The 15,405-nt window shown below is 44.5% G+C and overlaps 2 protein-coding genes across 3 annotated transcripts in view; both read right to left on the reverse strand.

Moving 5' to 3' along the window:
- LOC124125677 overlaps positions 1–2,455 on the reverse strand; it is a 64,950-nt gene extending 62,495 nt beyond the window's left edge. The window contains exon 1 of one of the 2 annotated variants that reach the window (XM_048401919.1): positions 2,084–2,455. The gene's annotated coding sequence lies outside the window, so the exon portion shown is untranslated. The remainder of the gene's footprint in view (positions 1–2,083) is intronic. The other variant, XM_048401918.1, reaches the window with a different exon arrangement.
- Positions 2,456–13,577: 11,122 nt separating this feature from the next.
- Positions 13,578–15,405, reverse strand: part of LOC124126823 (integumentary mucin C.1-like) — a 41,738-nt gene continuing 39,910 nt past the window's right edge. Inside the window, exon 4 of the mRNA XM_046490348.2 lies at positions 13,578–14,003. Within this exon, the coding sequence (XP_046346304.2) occupies positions 13,857–14,003 (147 nt within the window). The 3' untranslated portion in view covers positions 13,578–13,856. The remainder of the gene's footprint in view (positions 14,004–15,405) is intronic.

Raw genomic sequence — 15,405 nt, forward strand, 5'->3', positions numbered from 1 at the left:
CCGTGGTCTAGTGGTAGAGCGTCTGTCCGGGGACTGGAAGGTCTGGTGTTCTATCCCCGCCGCGTCATACCAAAAGACGTTAAAAGATGGTACTTGTTGTTACCCCGCCTGGCGTTCGGCATTTTGGGGCAAAAACAAGGACTGGTCGGCTCGGAGTCAGTATACTGTGTCTGAGTGGGGTATTCATGTTAAACTGCGGCATGGTATCTCAGTGGGCTAGCACTATAAATCGGCATCAATCCGGACTAGAACAAGCAGCCACACACACACACGTGCATGCACGTCGCTATATAAGTGCAATAATTTTGAACGCGACGTTAAACCCCATTTCACCTCAACCCCGTCATAATGATAATATATTATAATGATTATATATATATATAACGTCAGCGTCAGAGAATAATCAGTCTCGAAACAGATTCCATTGGGCTTAAAAGGCAAAAAAGAGGTGAAAATTATATGAATAGTTCACTGAATATCAATTGTGACACCAGGTGTTCGCAGAGGTAGTGTTAAAAACAAAAACGATTGTTTTAACTTGTGTTTAATAATCTGTGTTCGTTCGTTCGTTCTTTTCGTTGTTGTTTAACACCGTACTAAGCAATATTCCAGCTATATATGACGGCGGTCTGTAAATAATCACGTCTGGACCAGACAATCCAGTGATTGACATCATGAGGATCGATCCCTGCAATTAGGATACCATGACCTGCATCAACCAAGTCAGCGAGTCTGACCACCCGATCCCGTTAGTCGCCTCTTACGACAAGCATAGTCGCCTTTTTCGGCAAGCATGGGTCCCTGAAGGCCTATTCTATCCGGGTCTGCAAGGGTCGTATATCTGTGCAATATTGTTATGATAATTATTAACTATTGTACGGTGACCCCTCGAGGTTGGCCCTGTGGTCAAAGCGTTCGCCCACCACGCTACTCTGCCCTGAGTACAGGGTAGGAGCATTTTTAATCTCCTCGGTCATGACCTAGATGGAATATTGCTGTCCCAAATTTGTCAGTACCAATTTTGTCAGTGGGATATATAATGTCTGATACTACACCTGAAAATTTATATGAATGGGCCACTGAAAATCAGTGATGACACCAGGTGTTCGCGAAAAGGGAAAGCATGTCCTGCCTTACGGGAGCGCGGGCCATTCATACAACTGCATAAACAGGTGAGTGGTTGTGAGCTGAGTTTAACGCCGCTTTTAACAGTATTCCAGTCATATCGCGGCGTGTCAGCTTAATGTGGGAGGAAAGCCTGAAGTGATGCAGGTCTCAGATGCTTACCACTTCAGTGAAACCCACGAGCACGGGTATAGTGCTGACAAACCTAGAAACATAATCGGGGCGAACCAGGATTCGAACCCACAACCATAGGTTTCTTTCGTGCCTAAGGGACGCAACTTTGCACAGCGAATCGCGGCGCCTTAGATGACTGGGTGTGCACCCTAAAAAAAAGTAGGTATTTATTGCCCGGCGCGGCACAGCAGTACTCCTGCCATTCGACGTCGGCCGATACACAAACCAGATAATCAAGTGATCGATGAAAAAGTAAATTTTGTGACACGACAGTGCCTGTTCTGATTTTGTTGAAACTAATCAAAAGTTTTCTCAATGAAGGAGGTGGCTTCTTAGTTTTAAATTCGTGTGTAGATGGTTTATAATGACAGATACTACCCCTGCAATTATATGAATGGACCACTGAAATAAATAATGACCCCAGGTGTTCGCGAAAAGGTAAGAATGTCCTGCCTAGCGGGAGCACCTGCCAGTCATCTATACCAGCGCTCCATATATAGAATCTTGCACGAGATGGCTACACAATGCATGATATCATGAACCTGACAAGAGGTTCATTCAGACAGAGGGAAGAATTCCGTCACTCTCACACTCCAAGGTCTATCAAGTGAAATTCGCACATACAGGTACGCGCAATAGGCCCCAATCCCCCGTATTGCTATATGGTTGTGACATTGCAACAAGCCTTGCAAGGTTCCATATGACGGAAGAAGCCTGCTCATATAGGAAGCTATGTAACAAAGTCATTCGAAGCGTTTGTCATGCCAGATGGCTGTGTACTCACCGCCGTGATGCGGCTCCCGGCAGCCATCTTCCTGCAAGTCCATGGTACTAGGGATCCACCGTGACGTCATTGGTTTAAATGATAATCACTTTCTTACCGTGGTCACTCATTTGTCCGAGCCACAAGTCCCAACGCTTTTTCACTGGCAGTCGTGTCCTAGCAGCGATTGAAGACGAAATTAAAACCGATCGATAACGTCACCGCTCGGAGATGTTGGCAGTAGAGCTATGTTTGGTGCATGAAATCTGATGTGCCAACAAGAATCTATATTTCAAGCAAAGCCGTTATCGTTTATGCTCATATTCTTGAACCAATATTTGATGTCAAGCATTGTTTCTGACAGATATGGGGGTTCCGTTACTGCTATCTTTGATGAATGGGTATTTGTGACGAGCGTGCAAGGAGAGCTCAGAATAACCTCGCCCGCGTTTGTTCCGCCATGTTTATTATCGATCCCAGCCACTGCCTTGTGGTGCCAGTGTCCCGTGTTTCCAATGGGTTGTTAATTGACTAAAAATCGATAATGGCTCGTGAATTAGAACGCAGTGATCAGCCAAGGTATTAATGACCATATGAACCAGAGAAAGAAAACAATGATGGCCGCTCTCCTGTCCCCGAGGTCGGAGAGCAATTATCGACCAATCAGATGTAATCAGGGCGATCAGGTTGCCATGCCAACGAGAAGCTACAGGCCACGATACTGTTTGGTGTTATTACATTGCGGCACGTGATACGCGTGTAAATCAGGTATCCACCCCCAAGACTTATTCCAGAACAACCGACAGCTGCTGTTGGTAATAACAGCTTGATCATTAGAGCTTGACCTTGCATTGTCAAATGGCTGATCGATCTTATGAAAATCTCATGAAAATATTGCCTCCATGCTATTCTAACTGTTCTAACAGTTTATGTAGGTGGTAACAGTACCCGAGTTCCATGGTAAAACATCAAAACAACATCTATCAGACAGACAGACAGACAGACAGACTGTGTCGGCAATAAAACATAGGTGATGCAGTAATATTCAAAATCATTTAATCACGGGGAATGTTCCAGATCAGTCACATCAGTCAGTTGACAATTAAATTGCATTTACTGTTAAAGCAAAGTTTGTATCACCAATTCTAACATTGCCATATCTTCACTTTAAAACTTACTGTCGATATTATTTTAGAGTTTATGTAGGACATCAAGGCTTAATAGAACAGTGGTATAGTCAATAGAGGTTATCACGCGAGTGTGTTTGGGGATGGTAAATATCCTGCAGTAGGAATAAACATTGTATTTAGCGAGCCTTGGCGAGCTAAATACATAGTGTTTATTCCTAATACTGTCACAGTCCGACTGACACACCACTTACCCTGTGACGTAATACATATTAATGCGCGCATTCCAGGAAAACTCGCAATCTTTCGGTAATGTTTGTGAGAGAGGGAGAGCTATTTTCAAGCACAGAATTAAAGAATGACATTATATGATAAAGAGGTTATCACGCTTTTGTGTTTGGGGATGGTAAATATCCTGCATTAGGAATAAACATTGTATTTAGCGAGCCTTGGCGAAATCGCTGCACTATGCAAGCTATATTACAATAAATAAATATTCTAGTCTGGACCAGACAAACCAGTGATCACCATTTTGAGCAACGTCCACACTGTCGGCATATTATCAACTCGATGTTCATATTTAAATGATTGAGTTCCCGTTAAGTCACAATCAAGCAACAGCACGACGAAGTGGGTGAGTGAGTATTGCTTTACGCCGCTTTTAGCAATAGTCTAGCAATATCATGGCGGGGGACAGCTCGAGTGGTTTTCCCACGTTGTACCCATTGTGGGAATCCAACGGGGGCCTTCGGTGGGTCGAGGCTTTAACCATGAGGCTATAACATCCCCTTTTTACAATGTTTATTTCAATCATTTCTTCTGAACCTTCTACCTTCATGGCGCGGAATAATAACAATCTCATTAAAATAAGATCTTAGTTCTAGCTACCGCGAAACAAAGATCTGAGGACATCCCATCACAAGTCACGTCAGACCGACCTTGCGTGAACTTTGACCGACCAATGGAATGACTGACAAGAAGCCGACATTAGCCAATCAGATAGCAGCTTTCTCGTGCCTTACGTTACTAGTTTTAAACTGGCGACTACTCTTCGAAACAGATTTTGAAACATATCTCGATTAATAATTTGAAATTGAACAAAAGAACAGTGTTGAATGGCTAATATATTCCCTAGATTGTATGGAATCAGTCAAAAAGCCCGTAACTGTTGTTCGGAATACCCCGTCTCAAATATTTCGAGGTTTAGTTTGGAAAACATTCTGACTGTCACTTTCATGATCTGGAAATTTCCTAGCAGCCAAGATGTCGTGAGTAGCCCCAGGTAGAAAATCTATGCATTTATCATAAATTAGAATACGTAATCTTGACTTACCAATAGACTTCCAGTTATTATGTATTATTTGATCATACAATCGTGCCTATATTAACATATGGTTCTGAAATTTGGGGATTTTGTAAACTAGATATGATAGAAAAGATTCACACAGATTTCTTAAAATATATACTAAGGGTAAGGATATACTTTTATAGGGAGAACTGGGAACTCCTATTACTGATTTAATTAAACAAAGAATGTTGACATATTTGGTCCAAGATAACTTATAATAAACCAACGAAATTGTGTACTGTTATGTATAATGTAATATTTGGGGGTACGGGTGGCCCAGTCGTCTAAGGCGCCGCGATTCGCTGTGCAGAGTTGTGTCCCTTGGGCACGCCAGAAACCTATGGTTGTGGGTTCGAATCCAGGTTCGCCCCGATTATGTTTGTAGGTTTGTCAGCACCATACCGATGTGGTAAACGTCTCAGACCTGCATCACTTCGGGCTTTCCTCCCGAATTAAGCTGACATGATATGACTGGAATAATGTTAAAAGCGGCGTTAAACCCAACTCACTCAGTCACTAATGTATTATTGGCAGACTCCTATAACCATATATACAGCTGGCTCGAATAGGATTGGGCCTTAGTTTTATATGGACACAACAATTCATGCCAAATATAAATGTATTAAAATATGTTATAAAACAACATATCTCTGATCAGTTCAGCCAGACTTGGTCAAGTTGGATAAACAACTCTCCTAAGGCAGTATTTTACCGAGTATTTAAACATAAAATCCAGTTAGAAAATCATCTGCTGTCGCTACCCTTAAGACTCAGTATCCCAATAAGTATGATAAGATCCACAAACCATGTCTCGTGTCAATGCCTCGTGGATAGATGCTCATGATATCAATCACTGGATTGTCTGGTCCAGACTCGATTATTTACAGACCGCCGTCATATAGCTGGAATATTGCTGAGTGCGGCGTTAAACAACAAAGCAACCAAATCATAATCAACTATCATTACTGTAAAGTGTTGGCTTCCACTGTCTATTGCTAATCACCTATCACCGCCAATTATCTGTTGGCTTCCCTTGTTAAGTTTCGACCTTTTTGTAATCTTATTACTTTTGTTGTTCTTACATGTACAGGGGGACACGGGTGGCCCAGTCGTCTAAGGCGCCGCGATTCGCTGTGTAGAGTTGTGTCTCTTAGGCACGCCAGAAACCTATGATTGTGGGTTCGAATCCCGGTTCGCCCCGATTATGTTTCTAGGTGTGTCAGCACCATACCCGTGCTTGTGGGTTTCACCGAAGTGGTAAACGTCTGAGACCTACATCACTTCGGGCTTTCCTCCCTCATTAAGCTGACACGCCGTGATATGACTGTAATACTGTTAAAAGCGGCGTTAAACCCAACTCACTCACTCACTCTTACATGTACATATATATATATTCTCTGCCTCATATAATTCCTTCACTTTATGAAGGCGTAAGTATATACCATGAAAATGTTGTGTTCCTCAAAATAAAGAAGGGGCGGTCGGGTAGCCAAGTGGGTAAAGCGTTCGCTCGTCACGCCGAAGACCCGGGTCCGATTCCCGACATGGGTACAATGTTTGAAACCCATTACTGGTGTCCCCCGCCGTGATATTGCTGGAATATTGCTAAAAGCGGCGTAAAACCATACTCACTCACTCATGATAAAGAAGTTGACATCCACAAATTGCTCTTCCTGAACCGAATGTAGATATTTTACGTGCGCAGTAGATGCGACTTCAGTTCCACGATTCCCGTCACCTTCAATAAACTCCTGTAGGGGGGTGTTCACTGCTCGTACCCGTCCGGACTGATGTTGGTCTCGTAGTGCTAGCCTACCGAGATACCATGCCACAGTTTAACATGGATACCCCACTCAGCCTCATTAGGCTAACTCCGATCTATCCTCGTCTTATCAATGATATACAAAAAGCATAACAGAATGTGTGCAATGTAGTGCTGAAACAATATCAGGAAATAAAAGTTGTCTGAAATTATTAAATTCTGTGTTATTTCTGAAATCTGTAGAAAAAGTGAAAAATGGCCGCCATCTTGGAAAATGGCCGCCATTATCGTATTTAGCTGGGCATCTGAAATGTCCATCACATGAAATTATACAGTTGAGACATCAAGCTAACTGAAAATCATATTGGTAATTTGTCCCTCTGTTTGGTAGTCAAATTTTCTCTGGATCATGGACTACATCCCCTTAATGCCGACCGCAAGGCAGGATACCAAGTACCTTATTTTGACGGGCTGACGTTTTGGAGTTAAACCACAGGAGTGTGTGTGGGTATGATTTATAGGTGTGTGGGTGTTTATGGAGTGCTTATGGGAGCGCTGGTGGGGTAAGGTTGAATGTCGGCGCGGGTCTGTGTTGGGGGTGGAGGTGGGGGGTGGGGGGTATGTGGGTATGACGTGGGAAGATGCTGGGATGTCATGCGTGTCAGTTTGTAAAATGTAAATACTGTGTGTATGTATGCCAGTCTTCATACTGGAGATTTATTTACTATTTATTATGTATGTGCAAATCATGTCATATGCGTGTATGTATTCATCACTGCCTTCTCTCTCTCTCACTCTCGCTCTCTCTCTCACCCTCTCTCATTCGCTCTCTCACTCACTCTTTCTCTCTCACACTCTCTCTCGCTCTCTCACTCTCTAACTCACTCACTCTCTCTCACCCTCCCTCTCACTCACACTCATTCTCTCTCTCTCACTCACTCTATCTCTCTCACACTCTCTCTCGCTCTCTTACTCTCCCACTCGCTCTCTCACTCTCTAACTCACTCACTCTCTCTCACCCTCCCTCTCACTCACACTCATTCTCTCTCTCTCACTCACTCTATCTCTCTCACACTCTCTCTCGCTCTTACTCTCCCACTCGCTCTCTCACTCTCTAACTCACTCACTCTCTCTCACCCTCCCTCTCACTCACACTCACTCTATCTCTCTCACTCACTCTATCTCTCTCACCCTCTCTCATTCGCTCTCTCACTCACTCTTTCTCTCTCACACTCTCTCTCGCTCTCTTACTCTCCCACTCGCTCTCTCACTCTCTAACTCACTCACTCTCTCTCACCCTCCCTCTCACTCACACTCATTCTCTCTCTCTCTCACTCACTCTATCTCTCTCACACTCTCTCTCGCTCTCTTACTCTCCCACTCGCTCTCTCACTCTCTAACTCACTCACTCTCTCTCACCCTCCCTCTCACTCACACTCATTCTCTCTCTCACTCACTCTATCTCTCTCACACTCTCTCTCGCTCTCTCTTACTCTCCCACTCGCTCTCTCACTCTCTAACTCACTCACTCTCTCTCACCCTCCCTCTCACTCACACTCATTCTCTCTCTCACTCTATCTCTCTCACACTCTCTCTCGCTCTCTCTTACTCTCCCACTCGCTCTCTCACTCTCTAACTCACTCACTCTCTCTCACCCTCCCTCTCACTCACACTCATTCTCTCTCTCTCACTCACTCTATCTCTCTCACACTCTCTCTCGCTCTCTTACTCTCCCACTCGCTCTCTCACTCTCTAACTCACTCACTCTCTCTCACCCTCCCTCTCACTCACACTCATTCTCTCTCTCTCACTCACTCTATCTCTCTCACACTCTCTCTCGCTCTCTTACTCTCCCACTCGCTCTCTCACTCTCTAACTCACTCACTCTCTCACCCTCCCTCTCACTCACACTCATTCTCTCTCTCTCACTCACTCTATCTCTCTCACACTCTCTCTCGCTCTCCCACTCGCTCTCTCACTCTCTAACTCACTCACTCTCTCTCACCCTCCCTCTCACTCTCTCACTTTCTCTCTCTCTCTCACTTTTTTTTCTCTCTCTCTCTCTCTCTCTCTCTCTGTTTCTCTCTCTATTACATCACAGACATATTGATTGATGTCCACTATTCGCGTTACATCAAGTCATCACAATCCACTCACATTTCTCAATTTAACGAAGACAGAAATCAGGGTTCATCAGGCGGACTTCGTCTTTAACGTCGAGATCAAACGCGTCAGAGGCAAAGACATTGTACTTGCAGGCATACTTTCTTGAGTCGGCTGATCGGATGAATATACACATGCAGTTGTGCTAATTATGCATGTATTATGGAAACATACAATCTGGTGTGTTTATTATTTTATACTTGAGTATATCCATGTCCAATGACCAGCGTATTATGGAAACATACAATCTGGTGTGTTCATTATTTTATACTTGAGTATATCCATGTCCAGTGACCAGCGTATTATGGAAACACACAATCTGGTGTGTTCATTATTTTATACTTGAGTATATCCATGTGCAGTGACCAGCGTATTGTGGCAGTGTATATTGAAAGTGTATTTCTGATGAGAGTAAAGAGGCAATTTGATTGAAGCGCTCGTACAATGTTGACCTTAGTTAGAAAAACGTACAGCTTTATGGATAACAATATCTGGTTTATTGCATATAGCGACGTTACTTTTCACTCCAGCTTGATAACGGTGTAAGAATCGACATCGAAACGCGGCTATGTGCAAAAAAACAGAAGTTGTTATCCATAAAGTTGTACGTTTTTCTTACTTATTTGCCAACTTCTAGATGCCTCTCAAACAGTTAATGTTGACCGTTGTAGTGACCTTGATATAGAGTGACCTCCCTTGGTTGTTTATATCTCAAGCTCCGCCCAGCGCTTGACACCTTCGTTAACCTAAAAGTTTAGAGATCTACCCTGTGAGGAGCTTGTCTACTGCTTGTTAACAGCTATCGTTACTTCTGAAAATGACTAACAGGTTCTCGATATGGAGGTGAGGTGAAATGGGGTTCAACGTCGCGTCCAAGATTATTGCACTTATATAGCGACGTGCATGCACTTGTATGTGTGTGTGTGTGTGGTTGCTTGTACTAGCCCGGACTGATGCCGATTTATAGTGCTATCACACTGAGATACCATGCCGCAGTTTAACATGAATACTCAACTCAGACACAGTATACTGACTCCTAGCCGACCAGTCCTTGTTTTAGCCCCTTAATGCCGAGCGCCAGACAGGGTAACAACAAGTACCATCTTTTAACATCTTTTGGTATGACGCGGCTGGGGATCGAACCTGGACCTTCCGCTCTCCGGGCGGACGCTCTACCATTAGACCACGGAGGCGGTCTCTCGATATGAAAGCCTCTGGAAGGTTGACTGTACCTACATAAGAGCAAGGCGAGGGCGATTTGACGCCTTCCTTCGGCGACCTGACTTACGTCTTTCTACTTGCCCAGTGCGCACGGGTTACCTTTGGGAAAACAACGACTTTTCTGCCTGTTTTCCTGGATTCAAGAACGGAGCATCTGCCTCACTGAAGACATGCAGCTGTGACAAATACTGCACATTGGTGATAGCACGGACTTACGCCATGGAGCCAAATATTGATTGCTGCTGCTACCTGCTCGACCCATTGTATTGCCTGTCGTAATTCTATACCTTATCCTGCGTATTTGAATATAAATTGTTCATTGTTTATTGATGTTATGTGGTTATTTATTAATTTCACATTTTAGTTTAACTTGTACTGATTTCAGGTTTAATTTTTTCGTTTCAATTTGAGAATAAATACGTAACATAATAAAATTTGTGACAGATAGTATCCTATATGCTATTGTGCTGAGGTAAGGTGAGGGGTAATGGAGTTTAACGTCGCGTCCAGGATTATTGCGCTTATATAGCGACGTGCATGCACGTGTGTGTGTGTGCGTGTGTGTGTGTTTGGCTGCTTGTACTAGTCCGGACTAATGTCGATTTATAGTGCTAGCTCACTGAGAAACCATACCACAGTTTAACATGAATACCCCGCTCAGACACAGTATACTGATTCCGAGCAGACCAGTCCTTGTTTTAGCCCCTTAATGCCGAGCACCAGGCAGGGCAACAACACGTACCATCTTTATACGTATTATATGGCGCTGCCGGGGATCGAACCCCGGACCATCCGCTCTACGGGCGGACGCTCTACCACTAGACCACGGAGGCGGTCTTTAGTCTTGAGCCGTTTGCCATATAGTATTCTAGTTTTGGCACCAGGTCGTTTTGCAGGACACATAGTCTCAACATTTAGAAATGTTATTCACATATGCTACATAAGTTCTTTACCCAATAAGACCGGGGTGCTTGTATACTGTGCGGGGGTCACGGGTGGCCCAGTCGTCTTAGGCGCCGCGATTCGCTGTGCAGAGTTGCGTCCCTGGGGCACGCCAGAAACCTATGATTGTGGGCTCGAATCCCGGTTCGCCCCGATTATGTTTCTAGGTTTGTCAGCACCATACCCGTGCTCGTGGGTTTCACCGAAGTGGTAAACGTCTAAGACCTGCATCACTTCGTGCTTTTCTCCCACATTAAGCTGACACGCCGCGATATAACTGGAATACTGTTAAAAGCGGCATTAAACCCAACTCACTCACACTCACTGTATACTGTGCACAAGAGGTTTTAATGAAGAGGTGTGTTTTAGAGAGGTAAGGATAATGGGATAGCTTTGACTTTATCCGACGGGATGCTGTGACATTCTTTGGAGACTGAGCTTTGATGTTCTTTAATGCGGATATTGAGGGACCTGGAGGTTTCTCCAATATAAGCTTGTCAACAATGCACCACCAACCTCAAAGACTTCAAAATCAGAAAAGTAAAAGAACCCATCGTTCAACCTCAAAAGACTCCAACCGTCAAATCAACCGTGACCAAGGCAATTACATACCCCCAGCGTACCATCAACTCAAAGACCCCAATCAGTCATTATCCTTTTGTTTATATCACTGGTTTCACCCTTTTGTTTATATGACTGACTTCACCGGTCAATTTGTTTACAACCCTTTTTGTGTACATAACAGACTTCACCAGATTTAAAGTATTTTTTACTTTTATTAAAGAACAAATTTGGTATATGCATTATTTAAAGAACAATCTTTAATATCCATGGATGGGTGGGTTTGTGGATGGATGTGTTGGTTGGATGTGTGTGTGGATGGATGTGTTGGTTGGATGTGTGTGTGGATGGATGTGTTGGTTGGATGTGTGTGTGGATGGATGTGTTGGTTGGATGTGTGTGTGGATGGATGTGTTGGTTGGATGTGTGTGTGGATGGATGTGTTGGTTGGATGTGTGTGTGTGGATGGATGTGTTGGTTGGATGTGTGTGTGGATGGATGTGTTGGTTAGATGTGTGTGTGGATGGATGTGTTGGTTGGATGTGTGTGTGTGGATGGATGTGTTGGTTGGGTGGGTTTGTTGGTGTGTGGATGGATGTGTTGGTTGGATGGATGTGTGTGTGGATGGATGTGTTGGTTGGATGTGTGTGTGGATGGATGTGTTGGTTGGGTGGGTTTGTTGGTGGGTGGATGGATGTGTTGGTTGGATGTGTGTGTGGATGGATGTGTTGGTTGGATGTGTGTGTGGATGGATGTGTTGGTTGGATGTGTGTGTGTGGATGGATGTGTTGGTTGGGTGGGTTTGTTGGTGGGTGGATGGATGTGTTTGTTGGATGTGTGTGTGGATGGATGTGTTGGTTGGGTGGGTTTGTTGGTGGGTGGATGGATGTGTTGGTTGGATGTGTGTGTGGATGGATGTGTTGGTTGGATGTGTGTGTGTGGATGGATGTGTTGGTTGGGTGGGTTTGTTGGTGGGTGGATGGATGTGTTGGTTGGATGTGTGTGTGGATGGATGTGTTGGTTGGATGTGTGTGTGTGGATGGATGTGTTGGTTGGGTGGGTGTGTGGATGGATGTGTTGGTTGGATGTGTGTGTGGATGGATGTGTTGGTTGGATGTGTGTGTGTGGATGGATGTGTTGGTTGGATGTGTGTGTGGATGGATGTGTTGGTTGGATGTGTGTGTGGATGGATGTGTTGGTTGGATGTGTGTGTGTGGATGGATGTGTTGGTTGGATGTGTGTGTGTGGATGGATGTGTTGGTTGGATGTGTGTGTGGATGGATGTGTTCGTTGGATGTGTGTGGATGGATGTGTTGGTTGGATGTGTGTGTGGAGGGATGTGTTGGTTGGATGTGTGTGTGGATGGATGTGTTGGTTGGATGTGTGTGTGGATGGATGTGTTGGTTGGATGTGTGTGTGGATGGATGTGTTGGTTGGATGTGTGTGGATGGATGTGTTGGTTGGATGTGTGTGTGGATGGATGTGTTGGTTGGATGTGTGTGGATGGATGTGTTGGTTGGATGTGTGTGTGGATGGATGTGTTGGTTGGATGTGTGTGTGGATGGATGTGTTGGTTGGATGTGTGTGTGGATGGATGTGTTGGTTGGATGTGTGTGTGGATGGATGTGTTGGTTGGATGTGTGTGTGTGGATGGATGTGTTGGTTGGATGTGTGTGTGGATGGATGTGTTGGTTGGATGTGTGTGTGGATGGATGTGTTGGTTGGGTGTGTGTGTGTGGATGGATGTGTTGGTTGGGTGGGTTTGTTGGTGGGTGGATGGATGTGTTGGGTGGTAGGGTGGATGGATGTGTTGGGTTGGTGGGTTTATGGATGGATGGATAGAAGGATTTGTTACTTGGGTGGGTTTGTGGATGGATGGTTAGATGGATGTGTTGGGTGGCTGGGTTTATGGATGGATGTAAGGATTGGTTGGTTGGTGGATGGATTGATTGATGAATGAAAGATGTGGTAATGGATTGGTCGATAGATGATGGATTGATGGATTGATGGCGGGGATTGATTTTCAGTGCACTCCTCCCTACAGCAAGGATAAGACTTAAAAACAGAACATAATAAATGTAACGTTGTGAGAAGAAAGTGCAGATCCAATTATAAAACAAAGCTGCAATACTCTCCATAGCCGTATTTTCAGGACATAAAGCAAGCATACGAATCGAAAAAAATGTACATTGTAACGAAACATTTTAAAATGCCCTTGGGGGGCACGGGGGACCCAGTCGTCTAAGGCGCCGCGATTCGCTGTGCAGAGTTGCGTCCCTTGGGCACGCCAGAACCCTATGATTGTGGGTTCGAATCCAGGTTCGCCCCGATTGTGTTTCTAGGTTTGTCAGCACCATACCCGTGCTCGTTGGTTTCACCGAAGTGGTAAACGTCTGAGACCTGCATCACTTCGTGCTTTCCTCCCACATTAAGCTGACACGCCTTGATATAACTGGAATACTGTTAAAAGCGGCGTTAAACCCAACTCACTCACTCACTCAAATGCCCTTGGGGCATAACAATTTGTCAACATTTGTACAATGATATGAAGCAAGCGTAAGACTTGAAAAGAAATTGATGTCCATTGTAATGAAAAGTCTTAAAATACAATTGGCCCACAACAATGAAACAAAGCTGTAATGTCCTGCAAAGGCACATTTACACGACACGTCAGGGGACTATTCTGTAGATGGAGATCCTCCACGGACCTCCACACCCAGTGCCTCTATTGCCTGAACATCGAGCGGAGCATTCATAGTCGGCCTTCAGAGTGTACCCTGTCTTGATGACGTCACCACAAAAGCATTCGCTTCCGTCCTGGAAAAGATGGATAATATATAGGATCTGTATTACTGTACCCATAATGCAGCACTGAGCACGTTGTCGTATAATTAGCTATCAACATGCTTAAAGCATCCAACAGTCAGTGAGTGAGTGAGTTGGGTTTAACGCCGCTTTTAACAGTATTCCAGTTATATCACGGCGTGTCAGCTTAATGTGGGAGGAAAGCCCGAAGTGATGCAGGTCTCAGACGTTTACCATAATCGGGGCTAACCGGGATTCGAACCCACGATCATAGGTTCCTGGAGTGCCCAAGGTACGCAACTCTGCACAGCGTGTAGCGGCGCCTTAGACGACTGGGCCACCCGTGCCCCCATGTTGGTATAGAATGATGTATGCATATGTATATCAACTCAATATCAATAATTAACTCATTAATATTGTGAAACCAACGAACACGGTTATGGTGCTGACAAACCTAGAAACATAATCGGAGCGAACCGGGATTCGAGCCCACAATCATAGATTTCTGGCGTTCCCAAGGGACAGCGAATCGCGCCGCCTTAAGCGACGGGGCCACCCGTGCCCCCCAATAGTAAAGGAACATTTGAGAGAATGATGAATATGACAAATCTTTTAGCTCGATGTCTGTCGGACAGGGGTAACGTTTTTGGATATATACTTGAAAAAAGTAAGGGGTCATAAATGTTTTTCGGGATATTTTTACGAAATTGTATTCTCAGTATAATCCATATCCCAAAATATATTCATGATTCCTCGCACGTTTTGCTTAGTATATATATCAGAGGTACTTGCTTATAGCTACGTCAGACCGCCTCCTTGGTCTAGTGGTAGAGCGTCCGCACGGAGAGCGGAAGATCCAGGGTTCGATCCCCGACCGCGTCATACCGAAAGACGTTAAAAGATGGTACTTGTTGTTACCCTGTCTGGCGCTCGGCATTTAAGGGCTAAAACAAGGACTGGTCGGCTCGGAGTCAGTATACTGTGTCTGAGTGGGGTATTCATGTTAAACTGCGGCATGGTATCTCAGTGAGCTAGCACTATAAAATGGCATCAGTCCGGACTAGTACAAGCAGCCACACACACATACACGTACATGCACGTCGCTATATAAGTGCAATAATCTTGGACGCGACGTTAAACCCCATTTCACCTCACCTTATAGCTACGTCACGGATCAAAATCAACCTCAAGCTTCCAGTTTCAGGTTAAGTTAGTGTTCCTAGTAAGGTCCTCTGTTTACCCGCCACTAGTACAAGGCAGGCAGATTGGTGTTTGCCAGTATGGAATAATATAATACCCTGGCTAACTAAAGATGATGTAATGTAACTCTTGACTCTGCAGTGATAACATTGCAGTCTGTGATATAACGCATAATCAACTTAATTTGAAAAATTGGAAAATTAAATTTTCGTGT

The sequence above is a fragment of the Haliotis rufescens genome, unplaced genomic scaffold (assembly GCF_023055435.1).
Source record: "Haliotis rufescens isolate VD_foot unplaced genomic scaffold, xgHalRufe1.0.p SCAF_24, whole genome shotgun sequence".
In the NCBI taxonomy this organism is placed as follows: Eukaryota; Metazoa; Mollusca; class Gastropoda; order Lepetellida; family Haliotidae; genus Haliotis; species Haliotis rufescens.